Source organism: Hyla sarda, chromosome 6, assembly GCF_029499605.1.
Source record: "Hyla sarda isolate aHylSar1 chromosome 6, aHylSar1.hap1, whole genome shotgun sequence".
Classification (NCBI taxonomy): Eukaryota; Metazoa; Chordata; class Amphibia; order Anura; family Hylidae; genus Hyla; species Hyla sarda.
The window spans coordinates 289,935,173-289,958,432 of NC_079194.1; the positions used below are offsets into that span (position 1 = coordinate 289,935,173).

At 45.0% G+C, this 23,260-nt stretch overlaps 1 protein-coding gene across 1 annotated transcript; it reads left to right on the forward strand.

Annotated features, from left to right (window-relative positions):
• Positions 1 to 1,153: 1,153 nt before the first annotated feature.
• On the forward strand, positions 1,154 to 21,643 carry LOC130277231 (guanylyl cyclase-activating protein 2-like). Its single transcript, XM_056527692.1, has 4 exons — positions 1,154 to 1,505; positions 16,610 to 16,759; positions 18,087 to 18,195; positions 21,255 to 21,643. The coding sequence occupies exons 1-4, from the start codon at positions 1,311 to 1,313 to the stop codon at positions 21,380 to 21,382; spliced, it is 582 nt and encodes a 193-aa protein (XP_056383667.1). The 5' UTR covers positions 1,154 to 1,310; the 3' UTR covers positions 21,383 to 21,643.
• The last annotated feature ends 1,617 nt before the right edge of the window (positions 21,644 to 23,260 follow it).

Here is a 23,260-nt window from a genome sequence, read left to right on the forward strand (position 1 = left end):
ATAGGTACTACATGTATGATGGATGATAGGTACTACATGTATGATGGATGATAGGTACTACATGTATGATGGATGATAGGTACTACATGTATGATGGATGATAGGTACTACATGTATGATGGATGATAGGTACTACATGTATGATGGATGATAGGTACTACATGTATGATGGATGATAGGTACTACATGTATGATGGATGATAGGTACTACATGTATGATGGATGATAGGTACTACATGTATGATGGATGATAGGTACTACATGTATGATGGATGATAGGTACTACATGTATGATGGATGATAGGTACTACATGTATGATGGATGATAGGTACTACATGTATGATGGATGATAGGTACTACATGTATGATGGATGATAGGTACTACATGTATGATGGATGATAGGTACTACATGTATGATGGATGATAGGTACTACATGTATGATGGATGATAGGTACTACATGTATGATGGATGATAGGTACTACATGTATGATGGATGATAGGTACTACATGTATGATGGATGATAGGTACTACATGTATGATGGATGATAGGTACTACATGTATGATGAATGATAGGTACTACATGTATGATGGATGATGTGTACTATATGTATGATGGATGATGTGTACTACATGTATGATGGATGATGTGTACTATATGTATGATGGATGATATGTACTATATGTATGATATGTACTATATGTATGATATGTACTATATGTATGATGGATGATGTGTACTATATGTATGATCGATGATGTGTACTACATGAGTGATGGATGATATGTACTATATGTATGATGGATGATGTGTACTATATGTATGATGGATGATATGTACTATATGTATGATGGATGATGTGTACTATATGTATGATCGATGATGTGTACTACATGTATGATGGATGATATGTACTATATGTATGATGGATGACAGTCGGGGGTACAGATATTGCAGTGAGGCCCAGAAGCTTTAGGTTGCGCCTCCAACACAGGTAATTTTTCTAAAAGCCCATAAGCTTCTACCTTCATCTGCGACTGGGAAGGTAAAAATAAAGTATCTGTAATCTCCTTGAGGTAAAAACATAGCACGGTCTGTTGCTGTTTTTGGTCCTGGGATCACATAGGTAGATGAAGGGATTATTTCTAGATAATGAATTGGGGCGGTGATGTGCACATTACTCAGGATCGTCTGGGTTGGGTCCAGTCCTTGTAGGGAGGTGATGACTGATCACACATTTCACTGCAGATGAGACCCCGGCAGAGCTCATGGCTGTCAGGGACTGAGATTGAGGATAAATCAAATAATGGGTCAAAACCAAAGCAGCATCAAGGAGGAAATTGACATAGCGGACTTGCAACAAATGTATAAGAAGTTTGTGACGGAGTGTCCTAGCGGTGCCCTGCATCTGCACGAGTTCAAGAGACTTTTTGGAGTATCGGCAAACAATGAAGCGTCGCAGTACGTGGATTGTATGTTCGCTTCCTTTGACAGGAATGGGGTAAGTGAATGAATATGCTTAAAGGGGTATTCCAGGCCAAAACTTTGTTTTATATATATCAACTGGCTCCGGAAAGTTAAACAGATTTGTAAATTACTTCTATTAAAAAATCTTAATCCTTCCAATAGTTATTAGCTTTTGAAGTTGAGTTGTTGTTTTCTGTCTAACTGCTCTCTGATGACTCACGTCCCGGGAGCTGTGCAGTTCCTATGGGGATATTCTCCCATCATGCACAGCTCCCGGGACGTGACATCATCATTGAGCAGTTAGACAGAAAACTTCAGAAGCTAATAACTATTGGAAGGATTAAGATTTTTTAATAGAAGTAATTTACAAATCTGTTTAATTTTCCGGAGCCAGTTGATATATATATCTAAAAAAAAAAGGTTTTGCCTGGAATACCCCTTTAACTGTGATGTAGGGTCATAGCTGGGAGAAAGGTAGGTGCCAGGTTGGGCACCATCAAACCGCTCGGCCTTTCCCAGAGAACTCAGATATGGAGTCTAGGATACAAAACCCAACTTTTTTGCCCCAGCTGATGGATAGCCCAACTATAATCCTGGAAATTATTCATTTTGGATGTATTATTATAAATAGGCACTGTTGTGAAAAAAAAAAAAAGAGAAAATGCGCTTAGTGCATTCTCTCCCGACTCCGTGTCACGTGACCTAGACAGACTCGTAATGTAAGTCTAAAGGGCTGTCCAGGTTTTATAGACACCGAGCGGGGAGCGAAGCGCATGCAGCGTGTTCAAACCCCGTCCCTAGGACATGTCAATAGTTCTTTTTTCTATTTAAAGGTACCCTTTAACCTCTTAAAGGGGTTCTCCGCCCCTAGACATCTTATCTTCTGTCTTTCGATAGGGGATAAAATGTCTGATCGCGAGGATCTCTGTGCCTGCACCCGGCGTTCTGAACATTATGTTCAATACGCTGTGTTCGGGCAGCTGTGGTCGTAACATCACGCCACACACCCTCGCGGCTGTCCCAGCGAGATTGCGGGGGGTCCCAGCAGCCGGACCCAGCAATCTGACATCTTATCCCCTATCCTTAACCCCTTAAGGACTGAGCCCTTTTTCACCTTAAGGACTGAGCCCTTTTTTGCAATTCTGACCACTGTCACTTTAAACATTAATAACTCTGGAATGCTTTTAGTTATCAATCTGATTCCGAGATTGTTTTTTCGTGACATATTCTACTTTAACATACTGGTAAAATTTTGTGGTAACTTGCATCCTTTCTTGGTGAAAAATCCCAAAATTTGATGAAAAAAATGAAAATTTTGCATTTTTCTAACTTTGAAGCTCTCAGCTTGTAAGGAAAATGGATATTCAAAATATATATTTTTTTGGAACACATATACAATATGTCTACTTTATGTTTGCATCATAAAATTGACGTGTTTTTACTTTTGAAAGACACCAGAGGGCTTCAAAGTTCAGCAGCAATTTTCAAATTTTTCACAAAATTTTCAAATTCGATATTTTTCAGGGACCAGTTCAGGTTTGAAGTGGATTTGAAGGGTCTTCATATTAGAAATACCCCATAAATGACCCCATTATGAAAACTGCACCCCCCAAAGTATTCAAAATGACATTCAGTAAGTGTTTTAACCCTTTAGGTGTTTCACAGGAATAGCAGCAAAGTGAAGGAGAAAATTCAAAATCTTCATTTTTTACACTCGCATGTTCTTGTAGACCCAATTTCTGAATTTTTGCAAGGGGTAAAAGGAGAAAATTTATACTTATATTTGTAGCCCAATTTCTTTCGAGTAAGCACATACCTCATATGTCTGTGTTAATTGTTCGGCGGGCGCAGTAGAGGGCTCAGAAGGGAAGGAGCGACAAGGGGATTTTGGAGAGTACGTTTTTCTGAAATGGTTTTAGGGGGGCATGTCACCTTTAGGAAGCCCCTAGGGTGTCAAAACAGCAAAACAAAAACACATGGCATACCATTTTGGAAACTAGACCCCTTGGGGAATGTAACAAGGGGTAAAGTGAACCTTAATACCCCACAGGGGTTTCACGACTTTTGCATATGTAAAAAAAGATATATATTTTTTACCTAAAATGCTTGGTTTCTCAAAAATTTGACATTTTTACAAAGGGTTAAAGCAGAAAATACCCCCCAAAATTTGAAGCCCAATTTCTCCCGATTCAGAAAACACCCCATATGGGGGTGAAAAGTGCTCTGCTGGCGCACTGCAGGTCTCAGAAGAGAAGGAGTCACATTTGGCTTTTTGCAAGCAAATTTTGCTCTGGGGGCATGCCGCATTTAGGAAGCCCCTGTGGTGCCAGGACAGCAAAAAAAACCACATGGCATACCATTTTGTAAACTAGACCCCTTGGGGAATGTAACAAGGGGTAAAGTGAACCTTAATACCCCACAGGGGTTTCACGACTTTTGCATATGTAAAAAAAAATGTATATTTTTTACCTAAAATGCTTGGTTTCTCAAAAATTTTACATTTTTACAAAGGGTTAAAGCAGAAAATACCCCCCAAAATTTGAAGCCCAATTTCTCCCGATTCAGAAAACACCCCATATGGGGGTGAAAAGTGCTCTGCTGGCGCACTACAGGTCTCAGAAGAGAAGGAGTCACGTTTGGCTTTTTGGAAGCAAATTTTGCTCTGGGGGCATGCCGCATTTAGGAAGCCCCTGTGGTGCCAGGACAGCAAAAAAAAAACACATGGCATACCATTTTGGAAACTAGACCCCTTGGGGAATGTAACAAGGGGTAAAGTGAACCTTAATACCCCACAGGGGTTTCACGACTTTTGCATATGTAAAAAAAAATGTATATTTTTTACCTAAAATGCTTGGTTTCTCAAAAATTTTACATTTTTACAAAGGGTTAAAGCAGAAAATACCCCCCAAAATTTGAAGCCCAATTTCTCCCGATTCAGAAAACACCCCATATGGGGGTGAAAAGTGCTCTGCTGGTGCACTACAGGTCTCAGAAGAGAAGGAGTCACGTTTGGCTTTTTGGAAGCAAATTTTGCTCTGGGGGCATGCCGCATTTAGGAAGCCCGTGTGGTGCCAGGACAGCAAAAAAAAAAACACATGGCATACCATTTTGGAAACTAGACCCCTCGGGGAATGTAACAGTGTTACAGTGAGTACTTACACCTCACATGTTTTTTAAACAGTGGGCCATAAAAGTGAAAAATTTGATTTTTTTGCACTATATTGATAGCGTTACCCCAAATGTTTCATTTTCACATTGGGTAATAGGGCAAAAGGCCCCCAAAATTTGAAGAACAATTTTGTCTGAGAAAAAAAATACCCCATATGTGGATGTAAATTGCTCTGTGGACGCACTACAATGCTCAGAATGGAAGGAGTGAAAATTTTGTTGAAATTGAAGTCGGGGGTCATGTGCATTTATAAAGTACCCAACATAAAAAAAAAAAACACATGTGACACCATTTTGGAAACTACACCCCTCAATGAACACAACAAGGGGTACAGCGGGAAATAACACCTCATAGGTTTTTTGAAAAGTGGGCCATAAATTGAAAAATTAGATTTTTTTTTACAGTAAAATGCTTGGGTTACCCAATTATTAACATTTTCACAAGGGGTAATATGAGGAATTGGGTTACAAATTTTGGAGGGATTTTCCCCCTGACTATAAAAATACATCCACATATGGGGTAACGTGCTGGACGGGCGCACAACAAGGCTCAGAAGTCATAGAGGTCACTTTGTATTTGTGGCCTATGGCATATCAGTAGCTGACGGTTACATACATTCCGAGGAAAATACAAAAATGAAACACCCACATGTGAGACCATTACAGAAAGTACCCACCCTGGGGAATGGGTATAGGGGTAAAGAGGACATTTTGAACGCACAGGTGTTTCCTAAATTTATTTTCCAGGAATGGATGAAGGTTAGCTTTTGAAAATTGCAATTTTCAACCTATACTCTGCTTCATTTTTCTGGGAACAACTAACATGTGACTCCGAATTGTCGCCTGGAAATACGACAGAGCTCAGCGAGAACTCTTCACATTTGAGGCGGATGTTTGTTACGGACCTAAAAGTTACATACATTCAGAGGAAAATACAAGAAAGGAACACCCACATGTGAGAATACTACAAACAGTACACCCCCTAGGGAAGGTGTATAGGGTGAAGTGGAGATTTGGAACAGACGGGTGTTCCCTTCATTTATTTTCCAGGAATGGATAAAGAGTACTATGGGGGGAAGAAAATTGCAATTTTAGAACTGATATGCCAATTATTTTCCCAGAATGATGACCCAGAGTACAGCCAAAAGTAAAAAGGATGCCCGCCCCAAACCCTATACTCTGAATCATCATTCTGGGAAGGGGATGTATGGGGCCGTCCCTATTCTGTTACCTCAAATGCGCAACCCGCTCAGGTGGGGAGAGAGAGCGTTGCACATTTGAGGCAACTGCAAACCTCCAATGCTGTTGACTCTGTGTCCCATGACCCATTTTTTAGGGGGAAGAAATAAAAAAAGATATTGGGGGTATTGGGAAAAAGGTGTTTTTTGTCATTTTTTTTGGGGGGGGGGGGTTGGTATAAAATTTGGAAGACAATGTACTCTGGACTGGTACATTGGAGTCGAATTTTGGGGAATGAAAATTAGGGCAAAGGATGGAAAATTTAGTACTCCATGGAAGTGTGATACTCCCTGAAGCAGCCTATGCAGAGGCCCGGATGATCGGGGCAAGTGTCGCATTGAGTGGTGGTGTCCTTCCGAATCCCCCTCTTGCGACACACTCTGCATTTCTTCTGAGATCGTCCCTTCTTTCCAGTGTGGGGGATCACACATGGAAAGTGTTGGCCGGGGACGATCCGGGGACCTGAAGTTCCAGAGGTGCTCTGACCCGCTCTTTGGCGGTCACCAAAGATGAGGGCCTTTAGAACTTCCTCTTGGAACTCCAGGTATGTCCCTGTGTTGCCAGCGTACTTGTACAGTACAAAAGCGTTGTACATGGCAACCTGTACCATGTAGACCGCAACTTTTTTGTACCATACGCGTGTTTTCCGCATGGCATTATATGGCTTGAGGACTTGATCAGAAAGATCAACTCCCCCCATATACCGATTGTAGTCCAGAATACAATCGGGCTTGAGGACCGGTCCCACGGTACCTCGCACAGGGACAGTGGTGCTGCCATTCCCATGAATTGTGGTGAGCATAAGGACATCCCTCTTGTCCTTATACCGGACCAACAACAGGTTCTCATGGGAAAAGGCACGGGACTCACCCCGGGGGATAGGAGTCTGCAGGGGATAGGAAGGAAGGCCTCTTTGATTCTTCCGGACTGTCCCACAAGCGACCGTGGATCTGGCGGCGAGGGATGTGAAGAGAGGGATACTAGTATAAAAGTTATCCACGTAAAGGTGGTAACCTTTATCTAGCAATGGGTGCAAAAGGCCCCAAACGATTTTCCCGCTAACACCCAGAGTGGGGGAACAATCTGGGGGTTCAATGCGGGAATCTCGTCCCTCATACACCATAAACTTGCAAGTGTACCCAGAGGTACTCTCGCAAAGTTTATACATCTTCACGCCATACCGCGCTCGCTTGGTCGGGATGTATTGCCGGAAGCTGAGTCTCCCCTTAAAGCTGATGAGAGACTCATCAATAGCGACCTCCCTTCCAGGGACATAGGCCTCCCATAATCTGGCCCCGAAGTGATTGATGACCGGCCTGATTTTATACAGGCGGTCATACGCGGGATCAGTTCGGGGGGGACATGCCGCATTATCAGCATAATGCAAACATCTCCGAATGGCCTCGAACCGGGGACGTGTCATGGCCATATTGTAGAGCGGGGTCTGGTACAGGATGTCCCCACTCCAATATTGCCTGACACTGGGTTTTTTAAGTAGACCCATATGCAGCACGAGGCCCCAAAAGGTCCTCATTACGGCTGCATCGACTGGAGTCCAGCCGCCGGGTCTAGCTAAAAGTGAGCCCGGGTTAGCGGCGACGAACTGTTGGGCGTACAGATTCGTCTGTGTAACCATTAGATTAACAAAGTCGTCACTGAAAAAATGACCGAAAAAGTCCTTTTCAGTGAACCCGGCGATGTTAATCTTGATTCCTGAGTCGCCAACAAACTCAGGAATCACGGGCTCGTGGTCCGCTGGCTCGGCCCAGTCAAGTTCTCCGGTACGAGGTACCAGTGACCTTGGCTGGGGGGCTTCACTAGTATGAGCACCAGGGGGACTCATACTAGCATGGGGCACAGGGTCAAGGGCAGAGGAGGTTTGCGGCGCCGCACGGCGGCGAGTTCGCCGCCTTGGTGGCTCATCATCTGAACTAGATGATGAGGAGGACGATGAAATAAGGAAGGTGGGGTCTTCATCGTCCTCTGAGCAGCTCTCGGTGTCGGAGGCAATTATGGCATATGCCTCCTCCGCCGAAAACGCTCTGCGGGCCATTTCCCTACTCTAATGGGGATACGGGTATGTGTGTGTGGGGGGGAAAACTTTATTGGTGTGTGTGCTGCGTGTGGTGTGGTGCGATATTACCTCCCTAACCCGCCCTAACCCAACCTAACCTAACCTAACTAAACTAACCCGCCCTAACAGAAAAAAAATAAAAAGGCAACTTTTTTTAAAAACAAAAAAGGGACTTTTAGCGCAAAAAAGCCCTACGCCAAAAAAAAGCGTTTATCTAATCAGTGGTGTGCGCACTGATTAGCGCTTGTGGCGGCAGGGGGCACAGAAGTCAGTGGGGGGGTCCGGCCACTCAGCCCAGAACAGTGGCTGGTGGCTTGTACACAGACCCCCACACAAAAAACCCGAAAAATAAAATAAAAAAAACGCTTAACCCCGAAAAAATGCACCCGCCTGAACCCAAAAAAAAAATGCTGATCAGTGATAAATCACTGACAGCGGTGGGACAGGCTGCACACACAGGTACGGTCCGTCCACACAGTACACGCCTGCTACTGGTGGCACGGACCGCCTATGGGTGCAAAAAAAAAATATGCGTTAACCGAAAAAAGTGCCTTTACCACAAAAAAAAACGCTGATCAGTGATAAATCACTGACAGCGGTGAGGCTCGCCGCACACACACAGGTAAGGTCCGGCCACACAGTACACGCCTGCTGCTGGTGGCACGGACCGCCTATGGGTGCAAAAAACGATAGAAAACGCGAAAAAAAGCGCCGGCACCACAAAAAAAAACACTGATCAGTACTACAGGACTGATCAGCGGCGGGTGGGCTCTAACAAACGGTGGCGGACCGCTCTTTTATAACTAAGAGGGTCCGCACAAAAAAAAAAAAAAAAAGATCTGCGCCAAAAAAAAGGCTGGCGGCAGACCGCAGCGACCCAGCAGGGCTGGGGTCACGCAGCTAAAGGTGCTACGGACCCACGGACACCCACTGAGGTACGCTGAAAGAAAAAAATAATAAAAACTTTTTTTTTTTTAACCCTAGCCTGTCCCTACCTAAATCTAAAGCTATCCCTGGGGATTTCTGTGCCAAGGGGCCACAGAAAGGGGGCAAGGGGCACTTTTTTTTACTGAGGGGATGGTGGGCAGCACGGGGCTCCGTCCTGCACACCAGATCTCTCTGAAATGGCGGGCAGAACGGAGCAACATGCTCCTAGCCCACCAGATCCCCTCCCATTACTATGTGATTGGTGTGGCCACTTTGGCCACCCAATCACAACTGTACTGAGGGGGGTGGCCACAATGCCAGCCCCCAGTACAGCATGGATGGTGATTGGTGGTGTATACTACACCACCAGTCACCATCTATATTCGGGTCACAGGGTCACACGTGACCCTGATGACCCGGAACCGCTGCAGAACGCCGGTTAGTAGTTACCGGCGTCCTGCAGCGATCGCCGGTATAGGAGGTCCTCCGGACCTCCTCCGGCACACTGCCGGGATGTCTGCTGATAGAAATCAGCAGACATCCGGCTCCGATCCCCGCCCGGCGAGCGGCGGGGAACGGAATCGCAGCGCATCGTTCATCTGAATTGATGAGCGATGTGCTGCGATCGCCGACATGGGGGGACATAATGACCCCCCTGGGCGATATGCCGGGATGCCTGCTGAACGATTTCAGCAGGCATCCGGCTCCGGTCCCCAACCGGCTAGCGGTGGGGACCGGAATTCCCACGGGCGTATGGATACGCCCTGCGTCCTTAAGGACTCGGGATGCAGGGCGTATCCATACGCCCTGCGTCCTTAAGAGGTTAAAGTGGTACTCCGGTGAAAATTATTATTATTTTTTTTTTAAATCAACTGGTGCCAGAAAGTTAACAGATTTGTAAATTACTTCTATTAAAAAATCTTAATCCTTCCAGTACTTATTAGCTGCTGAATACTACAGAGGAAATTATTTTCTTTTTGAAACACAGAGCTGTCCGCTGACATCATGAGCACAGTGCTCTCTGCTGACACCTCTGTCCATTTTAGGAACTGTCCAGAACAGCATATGTTTGCTATGGGGATTTCCTTTTACTCTGGACAGTTCCTAAAATGGACAGAGATGTCAGCAGAGAGCACTGTGCTCACGATGTCAGCAGAGAGCTCTGTGTTTCAAAAAGAAAAGAATTTCCACTGTAGTATTCAGCAGCTAATAAGTACAGGAAGGATTAAGATTTTTTAATAGAAGTAATTTACAAATCTGTTTAACTTTCTGGCACCAGTTGATTTAAAAAAATTAAAAAAAAAGTTTTTCACTGGAATAGGGGTACTCCACTGGAACACATTTTTTTTTATTTTTATCAACTGATGCCAGAAAGTTAAACAGATTTGTAAATTACTTCTATTTAAAAATATTAGTCCTTCCAGTACTTATCAGCTGCTGTATGCTACAGAGGAAGTTCTTTTCTTTTTTAATTGCTTTTCAGTCTGACCACATTGCTCTCTGATGACACCTCTGTCCGTGTCAGGAACTGTCCAGAGGAGGATAGGTTTGCTATGGGGATTTGCTTCTACTCTGGACAGTTCCTGACATGGACAGAGTAGAGAGCACTGTGGTCAGACGGGAAAGCAATTAAAAAAGAAAAGAACTTTCTCTGTAGTATACAGCAGCTGATAAGTCCTGGAAGGATTAAGATTTTTAAATAGAAGTCATTTACAAATCTGTATAACTTTCTGGCACCAGTTGATTTAAAAAATAAATATATATATATATATATATATATATATATATATATATATATATTTTAGCAGAGTTCCCCTTTCAGATAGGTGATAAGATGTCTAGCAACAGAGTACCCCTTTAAATGACGACCCATACATGTTTTTACGGCAGCCACTAAGTGGCTTTTGGCCACGCTGTCACCTTTTTACAGCAAAATGCTGACAGGCACAATACACTGCGCTACAGTAGCAATGCAGTGTATTATATCAGCGATCAAAAGATTAAAGGGGTACTCCGCTGCTCAGTGTTTGGAACAAACTGTTCCGAACCCCGGAGCCGGCGCCAGGAGCTTGTGACGTCATAGCCCCGCCCCCTCATGACGTCCCGCCCGCCCCCCCTCAATGCAAGTCTATGGGAGGGGGCGTGACGGCACGTCACGCCCCCTCCCATAGACTTGCATTGAGGGGGATTAATTAAAATTTAAAATAATACAGTTTAATATAAAAAAAAAAATATAACAGGGCATAAACTCCCCATATAAAACATAACTACGAAATTTCCACAGCAGACGTTTCGCCATGGAAATCCTGGATTCCAGACCTCACCGAAAGAATGAATGGCGCATTTCTAAGCGGCCATAGCGCCTGCTGCTCTCAAAATTCCCGCTTGGAGATTACATAGTGTAAATGGTCTCTAATGCTTTCACCTCTGCTGCTTTCTCTTACTTAGATACTTCTCCGCAGAATGGCGCAAAGGACAGTCGTCGAGTGCGCGAGAAAATATCCAAATTGTAGAAAAGAAAGCAGAGCACCCGCGAGAGTGCAATAAAGGCTTCTATTATCTATATTCCAACACAAGATAAAAAAAATCGCATCCATGCGACGCGTTTCGAGCTTAAGCTCATTATCACCGCATGCTGTCCATAAAGAGCATGAGTTCTGTTTGTTATCCTGTCTCAGCTTGAGACACAATGAAGATTACAAAGGCTTTTACTGCACTGGCTCACGGATGCTGGACTTTTTATTTACTTTTTAGTTGATAAAGCATTTGTGGAAGCATTTACTTAAAGGGATACTCCGCCCCTAGACATCTTATCCCCTATACAAAAGGATAGGGGATAAGATGTCTGATCACGGGGTTCCTGCTGCTTAGAGCGTTGGGCACGCTTCCTTTAGAGCGTTGGGGGCTCATGATGTCACGGCCACGCCCCCTCAATGCAAGTCTATGGGAGGGGGCGTGACGGCCGTCACGCCCCCTCCCATAGACTTGCATTGAGGGGGCATGGCCATGACGTCATGAGTGGGGCGTGACAGTGACGTAACAAGCCTCCCCCCCTCCTCGCCAGTCATCCGGCACGGAGCGAAGCTCGCTCCATGCACCGGATGTCTGGGGTGCCGTAGCAGAGATCGTGGGGGTCCCCAGCGGCAGGACCCCCGTGATGAGACATCTTATCCCCTATCCTTTGGATAGGAGATAAGATGTTTAGGGGTTATCCAGGTATAGAAAAACATAGGGCTAATTTCTTCCAAAAACAGCACCACCCCTGTCCTCAGGTTGTGCGTGGTATTACAACCTGGCTCCATTCATTTCAATAGAAGCGAGCTGCATTACCACACACAACCTGAGGACAAGTGTGGCACTGTTGAAAAAATAAATAAAAGACCCTGTTTTTCTAATCCTGGATAGCTTCTTTATAATTAAAATAAAGTTTAGGATAGGGATTGCCGAGACTAATTCCATTTCAAATTCCGCTCAGAAATTCAGGTGCAGCAGAATCCCATTGCTGTCATTGGGATACTGCTGCACAGTGCAAAATACGGAATTTTAGCAGCTTCCACCTCTGAAATGGGTGCCACCGGGCAATATAGGGCTAGGTGGCATGGACTGGGCAAATGTTTATAGGTAAAGCAAGGGTAGCCAGGTTCCCCCCACCCCCCTCTTCCCCTGTCTTAGAGTCATTACCCCCCCCCCCCCTTTTAGTGGTAAGGGGTTAATGGGGACTGGTCTTAGAACAGGAAGAGGTGGTCGTGTAAGGGGATATAAGCCACTGCTTGCCCCCTCCTCTTCCTCAATTGTGGCCAGCAGGAGTTCCCACCCTCTCGTCCCCTTTTTTTTGTTTACTCTTATGTGGTATGGGGTGTGAGATGCAGGGCAGATAGGGGCAGATGGCATTAACCCCTTGTAATCGTGACGCCAGGGCGTGGTTTATCCTCAAATTACCCGAAGGTATACCGCTGGATCCTGGGCTAGGCACGGGGGCAATAATGACTCTGACGTCAAGTTACGGGCAATGGCAGCTTTACTGAGTGACAGATGGATCAGTCTACAGTTCAGCCAGGGACCACGGAGGTGACCAGTGACTTCAGAGACCTTAAATGGGCACGGTCATGAAAAATTATTTTTTTGATATGTTGTAGTACTTAAAGAAGAAGTATCATGGACCAAGTCACAAATTTTTTTTATATCATGTGAAAGTGCATCAGCTCATCATTCTGACAATCTGCTCCTCATGTATCTCACCCTCTCCCTTCTCCTGCAATCCCCTCTGAAAGATCAGTACTTCCTGGTCCATGGAGGTCCCTGACTTCCTGTCTCCCATAATGCCTTTCAGTTCATCACAGAAGTAGCCCAGCCTAGACCAGCGCTTCCTAACCAGGGTGCCTCCAGCTGTTGTGAAACTACAACTCCCAGCATGCCTGGGAGTTTTAGTTTTGCAACAGCTGAAGGCACCCTGGTTGGGATACACTGACCTAGACACTGATCACTTTCCTAACAGCAGGCTCAGTGTTTCCCTTCCCCCTGCTTCTATTCTCAGGACATCGTTCTGTCAGACTGACCTGCTGTCAGATTGTGATCAGTGCAGGGGAAAGCAGGGATCTCCCCCTCCCCCTCTGCTTCTTCTCGGGACATTGGGACATCGGGACATCGTTCTTGCTCTTATAAACACTGAGCTGGCTGTCAGATGCTTCCCTGCCGAGGAGATGAAGACGTTTGCTCAGCTCACTGGGGCTTCTATGATTGGCTGAAGCTGCACATGGGAGGTGCCCTGGCCGTGCACAGAGCTGGCTAAGCTGCAGGCAGCACACAGAACTATGGGAAATTGTGACATCACGGCCCCCAGCATAATGCAGCTCAATGGGGGGTCGCAAGTCATCAGAACAGGGAGATGCTGAACTTCCTTTCTGAACAAAGAAGCTAGAAAAACAGATTTTACTTAAAAGATGGGTAAAGTCAGTGATTTACAAAGTGATATAACTTTTGCTTCTGCATTTAAAACATAATACTTTTTCTACATTGGACTTCTCCTTTAAGTACTACAACATATCTGTACTATACTTTTATTTTAAAAAAATGCTTTTAAAACATTTTAAAAGCAATTTCAAATTCGGCCACTAGGGGTCGCCCTCCTAGTGGCCGAATGCAGTGCGGAGTGACGTCACAGCAAAATTCCGACTGATTCTGGCAGGGCATCAGTCGAAATTTTGCGCAGGCGCAGGAACATCCAGGGATGCGCATCGGCTCCCCGTACTTGCCGACGGCCCTGCTGCAAGGTACGGGGGGCGCGTGGTGCTGCTGCAAGGTATGGGGGGGCGCTGCTACAAGGTGCGGGGGGGGGGGGGGGGGGGCGCGGGGGGCACTGCTGCAAGGTCCTGGGTGCCTCCAGTTGTTTTACCACTACAACTTCCAGCATGCCCTGACAGCCAATAGATGTCAGGGCATGCTGGGAGTTGTATTGGTGAAACAGCTGGAGGCACCCTGTTAGGAGAACTAAGGGCTGAAGTTGGCCCCCCCAGCAGGCATCAGTGATGTGGTGCCTGCTGGGGAAGTCTGCCTGGTAGTGAGCACACTACCAGGCAGACTAAATGCCATTTTTAAAATAGTAAAAAAAAAAAAAAATAAAGGCAGGGAGGGTGTTAGGGATAGATGGGCAATAGGCAGGGACAGAAAAAAAAATACATGATGGTGGGAGCTACCCTTTAAGGGCTTGCTGCGACTTGCAGTAGATTTGGACAATTTTAGTGCAGGCCACTCTGACTTGACAATAGATGACTGTGATTGACTTGAGACTGACAATGCTGTGGTTGTAGCTTACTTGTAGAATTGTGGCTGCTGGACTGACTTTAGGGCACCTGACACTGGTACCGCCAGTACTGGCCTGATGGCGGCCTTGTACTTACCTAGCCATGATCCCCTCGCAGTTCCCTGATCTCTCTACCTTGAGACGAGCACTCGGAGCAGGACCTGCCAGTTTAGCCAATCACTAGCTGCTGCTGTGTCCCTTCTGCCCGTGTAAATGTACCCTAAGGGTTTTATGGAGTCTGCTGTGGAAGTTCCGCCACGGGAAACATGTGTGAATGTACCCTTAGACTGGGTTTTCGCTGCAGTTTTGAGCCAAACGTGGATCCAGCAGGAGGGGGAAGTATAATATATTTCCCATTTGTTTTGAATACTGTGGTGTCCCGGTACCGTATTGCATACCTAACCTTGTATGATGGTCCCCAAAGTCAGAGTTACTACGTTCAGGTAGGGTCCCCCAGGTGGGACAGTCCCTAGTCGCCTCTTTTGTTCTGTTTCAATGTTTTTATTAAGGTTTACAGTAAAGAATAAAGTATAAAATACATGTAACATAGTTAAGGCACTTTATGCCAACAGAAAAGGAATGTGAACTCCCATTTGTAAGTTATCAATACAGTAAACATAAGTCCGATAAACTCGGATCGCCAAGTCACAAGCCAGTTGTGGCTTCCGAATAGGGATACTTATAAAGGTTCCTCCGATTGAACAATAGTCACAAGATGAGCTATTTGGAGGAGACCCGACTATCTAAATCAATCGATATATGTCAAGACCGATTAGCCCGGTAACACCGGGTTGTGACCAATACAAAGACAGACACACAGGGGAAGACAACATGTATAGTGAAACAAGGGAGAGAAGATAGGTCCGGAAGGAGAAAGAGAAGGGAGAGAAAGAGAGGAAAAGTGTAAAGGCAGAAACTTCACGAAGGCTTACCCAGATAGTCCACCCAAGGTTGCCAGGTAACTTCAAAAGACTGTTGGGAATCATTTAGGAGGCTCGTCAGTTTGTCATTAGCCATTATCCAGTTTAGTCGCCTCTTTTGTAATGTCTAAATGTATAGATTTAATATAATGTATATTAGTACTTACCTTGGTAGCGTCACAGAACCTTCGGTCATGTGACTATGTTAATTCCTCTATGGTATGTTGGAGGACCTTTGGAGGTCCTTGGGTCACATGATTACCCATAACTCTTTGTACAGAAGATTGAAAGTTGTATGGACCAGTCCAGCCCCTGCCCATATAAGGGAGCTGTAGCCAATGATCGCTCTATTGGGTTGCTGCTCTCGTGGATGCCGGACTAGCAGGACGGATCTGCGCAACTTTCAAAGACAAGCTAGGCCAGAAGTCTGCAGGCCTCAGCCTAAACTAAACCGTGATTTAAAATCTCAATCCCCGCTAAAGCTAGCGTGATTACTGGACCGAATCCAAACCCCTAAATCCAGTGTATCTACGCAACAATTACCTTCCTAAGCTCAATAGACTCACGAGGTCCCAACCACTAGTCAAGCTCTAATAGACTCTGTTGTATGGACTGTTCCTGTTCATTACTGTATACAATCTTCAGTAAAAGTTCCGACAAGTTTCTTCAAATCTCCGGTTGTGGACAATCAATTATTTCCTATCTCCCTATCGCTCTTGGGAAGGGTGGCGGTAGGACAAGCATACAGAGAATAGCCCTCACCCTGGCGTCACGAATAGAAAGGGTTAAGCAAGCACCTTTTAGTTACCGCACAGCTACACCCCCATATACCCTACACCCCCCAAGCTACCACAATACAGTTCTGACTTTGGCTTAAAAACTGCAGTGACCGAAACCCCAAAAACTGCCAAGAATAAATCCAGCCTAAGGCCACGTTCACACTGTCCTATCAGAAAACACGTCATGTATCCTACTACACCTGTACTACTGTATACCCTCTGCCTTCATAGGACAACACAATAGACTTCCTGGAATACGTAGCTGCTCTGAATCTCGCTCTTCGTGGGAAACTGGAACATAAATTGAAATGGTCTTTTAAGATCTACGATAAGGACGGCAACGGCAGCGTAGATAAGCAGGAGCTGAAGGAGATTATACAGGTAAGGCGGAAAAAAAATCAACTATAAATAATAATAAATAAGTAATGTAATAAAATAGTAATTGTGAACAATGGTTGAGAACAATTAGGGCCCATTCACACTACGGAATTCCATCCACCTGTAGCGGGCGATGGACGGACAAGGCAAAGACCTCTCGGAAATGCGCTGTCTCCATAGACGGCAATGCATTTCCAAGCGGATTCCGTAGGAAGAATAAACATGTTCATCCTATCAGCGGAGTCTGGGATCCAGAATTTCCGTAGTGTGAACGGTGCAACAGAATCCCATTGGACTCCTTAAAGAAGAATTCCAGCCAAAAATAACTTATCCCTTAGTATAAGGGGATAAGAAGCTGATTTGGGGTGGGGGGGGAGGGATACCGACCGCTAGGACCCCTCCCCCCCAACCCCCGAGCTCCATAATAAATGGAGCGTGTGCCATCTACTGGCAGATGACATGCTCTCCTCACTGACTGCTGGAGTCCCGTTCCAGAGATCGCAGGGGGTCCCAGAGGTCGGAACAACACCCCCCCCCCCCCCATGTGATCAGCTACTTATCCCCTATCCTGTGGATAGGGATAAGTTAGTTTTGGCAGAAGTTCTCCTTTAAAGGGGTACTCCAGTGGAAACATTTATTTTGTAAATCAACTGGTGGCAGAAAGTTAAACAGATTTGTAAATTACTTCTATATAAAAATCTTAATCCTTCCAGTACTTATCAGCTGCTGTATGCTCCACTGGAAGTTGTGTACTTATTTCCAGTCAGACCACAGTGCTCTCTGCTGCCACCTCTGTCCGTGTCAGGAACTGTCCAGTGCAGGAGAAAATCTCCATAGCAAACCTCTCCAGCTCTGGACAGTTCCTGACATGGACAAAGGTGTCAGCAGGGAGCACTGTGGTCAGACTGGATAGAAATTCAAAAAGAAAAGAACTTCCTGGGGAGCATACAGCAGCAGATAAGTACTGGAAGGATTAGGATTTTTTAAAAGAAGTAATTTACTAATCTGTTTAACTTCCTGGCACCAGTTGCTGTGAAAATAAAAAAAATAGTTTTCCACCAGAGTACCCCTTTAATTCTGTAATTTCAGTTAGTTTTGAAATTCTATAAATTCTAAAGTGTAAATATAGCGGCATAATCCAATTGAAAATGATTTTTCCCTGCACAGTGGACTCCGACCACCCGGTTGTGTATGGAAGTGCAGCACGGCCGCCTAAAGAGTGGTCTGGAGCAACTCAGTAGGGGACATAACTAGGCTACGTCCCCTTTATTCGTATGATTGGTCCTGGAGAATGCATCCCAACTGACCTACTTTTGTAATGTCTTTGTAGTCTGTTTATAGTATTAAGAGGGACTGGAAAAGGGATCCAGATGCTCAATTGTTGAGCCCGGACGAAGTGTGCAACAGGATCTTCCAACTGGTGGATGAGAACGGAGATGGTGAGTGTAATGTATCCACGGAACTGGAACACCAAGACACCACAGATCAATAACTCATAAAGATTACACCAAAGGTTAACCTAACGACAGATCCAGACTTTATAAGTAAACAAGTTTCTCTAAGCCATAATTCATTGCACCTTGGGATTTGCAGATGATAAAATGAGTCACACCTCTCCTTGACTAAAGTCCGCCATTGTCCTCGCCTAACTCCATAAAACTCCATGGTCCTGCTAAGTGATTCATGATGTGAATGACCAGAGTCAGTGAATTATCTACTATCGGAATAAGAAAATACAAAGCACAACTCTTGTCTATAGGCTACGCCTGGTATTGCAGTCTAGGATCATTAAAGGGGTACTCCACTGGAAAAGTTAAAGAAAGTTAAAAAAATCTTATTCCTTCCAGTACTTATCAGCTGCTATATGATCCACAGGAAGTTGTTTTCTTTTTGAATTTCCTTTCTGTCTGACCACAGTGCTCTCTGCTGACACCTCTGTCCATTTTAGGAACTGTCCAGAGTAGGAGCAAATCCCCATAGAAAACCTATCCTGCTCTGGACAGTTCCTAAAATGGACAGAGGTGTCAGCAGAGAGCACCGTGGTTAGGCAGAAAGAAAATTCAAAAAGAAAAGAACTTCCTCTGTAGTATACAGCAGCTGATGAGTACTGGAAGGATTATTATTTTTTTTTTTTATAGAAGCAATTTACAAATCTGTTTAACTTTCTGGCACCAGTTGATTTAAAAAATATATATATATATATATATATTTTCCAGTGGAGTATCCCTTTAAAATGGATAGGGCTTAGTTGCAATAGCGGACACAACCCAGGAGTGGTGCTGTTAAATTTTTTTTATCTCATACAAACTCTATGAGGATAGGGTCTCACGTAGCACATCCACATCAAGTTTACCGCAACTGAAGTTCCACTTGCAGAATTTTCGCAGTGGAAAATCCGCAAGAGGAACCCATTGACTTCAGTGGGTAGCAACATAATCCGCTTGTGGGATTTCTGTTGCAAAAATCGTGCAACAGAAAATCAATCCGCAAGCATAATTTCAGCTGCCAGAACCCTATGCGTATGTGTGGGACCCTACCCTTAAAGGGGTACTCCTGTGCCCCAGCCCTTTGAACTTCCGGTTCAGAAGGCTTAGAGCAACGGCCGCAGTCGCGACATCACGGCCACGTCCCCTCATGATGTCACGCCACCCCCCCTCTATTGAAGTCTATTGGAGGGGGCATGGCATCTCAAGGGGGTGTGGCATGACGTCACGACCGTGGCCCCAAGCCTTCTGAACCGGATGTTCAGAAGGCTGGGGCATGGGAGTACCCCTTTAAAAGGGTTATCCAGCATTGAAAAATTGTCCTTTATGCAAAGGATAGGGGATAAGTGTCAGATAGCGCGGGGTCTGACCGTTGGGACCCCTGCACAATCTCCTGCCCGGGGCCTTGGCTCTCTTCCTGTACAGAGCGGGGGTCGGTACGCGCCAACCATTCATCTCTATTGGAGAGCCGAAGCCCTGTACTTAGGGATCTCTGGCTCCCCAATAGAGATGACTGGAGGGGGTGCGTCAACCCCCAGTCCGTGCAGGAGGAGAGCTGGGGCACCAAGCAAAACTACAACTCCCAGCATGTTCGACTATATATTAGAATATAGTATAGGTCAGTGTTTCCCAACCAGGGGTGCCTCCAGATGTTGCAAAACTACAACTCCCAGCATGCCCGGACAGCCAACGGCTGTCCGGGCATGCTGGGAGTTGTAGTTTTACAACAGCTGGAGGCACCCCTGATTGGGAAACACTGACCTATACTATATACTACTATACAGTCCACCATGTTGGGAGTTGTAGTTTTCGTTTGTGGCAGCTGCTGACCCACAGACTGTGTCAGGGCATGCTGGGAGTTGTAGTTAGTAAAAAAAAAAAAAGCGATCAAAAAGTCACATCAAAACAAAAATGGTCTTGTTAAAAACTACAGATCGGGGTGCAAAAAATGAGCCCTCATACAGGCCTGTATAAGGAAAAATAAAAAAGTTATAGGGGTCAGAATAAGACAAAATTTCCCCTGCATATGTATTTCCTGTGATGTTACGCATCTATAATTAATTATGCAAATTAGCATGGCCGGTATTTTTTCGTTTGCAAGAAAGGCGGCAACCCTAGTCCCAGGATCTCCAGAACGGGGCCTGTCTCTTAGAGAGCTTCCAGTGGATAAGTTGTGTTTCAATGGACAACCCTGCACTGCACATTTGCAACAATGGTTGAATTAAAGGGTAGCAGCCAAGGCTACATTCACACGGCCGTCTGGACCCGTCCCATTCTTCTCCGGTAAAAAAAAAAAAAACGGACTTAAAAAATAAAAAAAAAATAAAAAAACGGCAATAACGGATGCAAACTGATGTTATACGTTTGTATCCATTATTGTTCAGTTAATACCGTAAACTAAAAAAAAAAAATTTTTTTTGTTCTGAGCATGCCTAGAAGTAAAAACTGATCAAAAAAACAGAAAAAAAAAAAAAAACGGATGCAAATGGATGACATTAAAGGCTCATCAGTTTTCCATAGACTTCAACGTTAAATTTACTGTATCCGTTTTTTCTTCCGTTCTCTTGACGGAAGAAAAAATACTGCATGTGTAATTTTTCTGCCGTAAAAAAAAAAAAAACAGATATGAGCGCAGACGGGTACAAACGGATGTAAACGGATTGTAAAAAAAATCCCATTGACAAGAATGGGATTTTTTTAAAACCGTTTTTAATCCGTTTACAGCCTGCCAGAACGGAACCGAAACGGGAATAAAAAAACGGTGACAGACGGCTGTGTGAGCGCACCCTAATAGAGGGGATTCAGCTTAATCTGCCGGGTTCCTGTTTAGTTGCCCGATGGCATATTTCCGTGGTGCCGATCCCATAAAAAGTTGGGGCCCTTGTCTTCAGACCGTCACGCATTTTTATCAACAGCAAAAACATTTAGTCGGCACACAAATCCAAAAATTGGGTATAGGAATATTGCCATTTTATTCTACACAGTCATTTCTGCTTGTCCCTCCTGTCTTCCAGGTCAGCTAACGCTAAATGAATTTTTAGAAGGGGCCAAAAGAGACAGATGGGTCTCGAAGATGCTACAGCTGGACACGACCCCCTGTACCTGGGTCATGGAGCAGAGACGAAAGAGCACCTTATTCTAGACAGAACAACTTGTGTTTGGTGTTTTACTATTGTTCCCCTATATGTTCCCCAGTATTGTGCTTTACATGACCCTACACAGTCAATAGGAATGTCTAACAGCTCTGATCCTACAAATTTTATTGATGTTAAAGGGGGGTACTCTGCTCTTAGACATCTTATCCCCTATCCAAAGGATAAGATGTTTGATCCCGGGGGTCCCAGCGTTCACTTGGAGCAGTGTGTACGGGCGGCAGAGATCGTGACGTAACGGCCACGTCCCTTTTGACATCACGTCACGCCCCCTCAATGCAAGTCTATGGGAGGGGGCGTGGCTACGCCCCCTCCCATAGACTTTCATTGAGGGGGCGTGATGTCACGTCACGAAGGGGCAAGGCCATGATGTCATGATCCCCGCCACCTGCTACAAGCGTTCGGAAAAAAAATTTCTGAACACTTGGGACAGCGGAGTACCCCTTTAATGGAAAAATGATATTCTGGTGCACGGCTTCACTCTCTCCCAGTAAGACCTAACTTAGGCGACTGTATTGCAGCTGCCTTTTAGCATCCATGTTTTGGTATCCCAGTGTATCCACGTGGACAGACACAGCTCATGCTGGGTGGTACAGCTGGTGAGGCAACTGTATGACGTCCAGCAAGTTCCATGCATGAGTCCGATTCATTACAAAAAGGCTCATACACAGAACTCACTGGGTGTCACACAGTTGCCTCTTTGCAATATGGGCAGGAGACAAATGCTGGATTTACACTTTAAGGGTAGAGTCACATGGAGCGCATCCACAGCGTATTTCATGCTGCGGTCACAAGAGCGAGCTCCCTGCTGCGGCTGGGTAGCTCTGTGCGTTTGCTCGTAGTGGTGGATTTCCCATTGTAGATACAGTGCTGCTCGTGGCACATGCACAGCGGAAAATCCGCAGCTACGATCGGACACACACAGAACTATCTGGCCGCAGCAGGGAGCTCGCTTTTGTGACCGCAGGGTGAAATACGCTCCAGATACGCTTCATGTGACCTTAAAACCTTATTTATTGCCAGTTCACTTTAAAGGGGTACTCCGGTGGAAAACTTTTTTTTTTAAATCAACTGGTGCCAGAAAGTTAAACAGATTTGTAAATTATTTCTGTCACGTCTGTCTTTGTCTGTGTTCACACAGCTATTGGATTGGTTGTGTTTTAACAGTGATATGTTCCCGGTCAGGAAATAGTTAAAGCCTTTGGCTTTCTTTCCAATAGCTCTTAGGGTGTGTCTACTTAAGATCAGCGCACTCTAGCTTCTGGGCTGGTGATTGACATCTTGACTTCCTGATATCTTTTCATGCCTGATATGCTGCTATGGACCTCTTGGTGAAACACTTCTGGTCTGAGCTTTTAATCTACTATCTCTGTTTTAGCATGCACCTTGCATTTATCTTTGATATGTTCTGGGCTTTTACCCATGGTTAGTTAGTATGCTCTCAGTAGATTTTAATCTGTGTTAGTATAGTCGGTTTTAGGATTTGTATGTCCTTTCTGCTATGTATCTGTTCACACTGTGTTACCGCTCCATGGGGACAATCCTGTGTCTACTGGAGGTTTTGTAACTAGGCATGCCTGTTACCACTCCATGAGGACAATCCTGTGTCTACTGGAGGTTTTCTGAGGGATTGTGATTATTCCTGCCTTGTATTCAGTGTTAACAGTGTTCTATAATCTTATCCTGTTGTATCCATTTTTCTGAGTTGTAACTAGGTATCCCTGTTACCGGTCCATGAGGACTCTGGGAGATTCAATCCTGTGTCTACTGGAGGTTCAAGGATTGTGATTATTTCGGTTTAGCAATAGATCCTGTTTACCTTTGTATAGGGGATTCTGGGGGTATTGATTATTCAACCTTGTCTACCG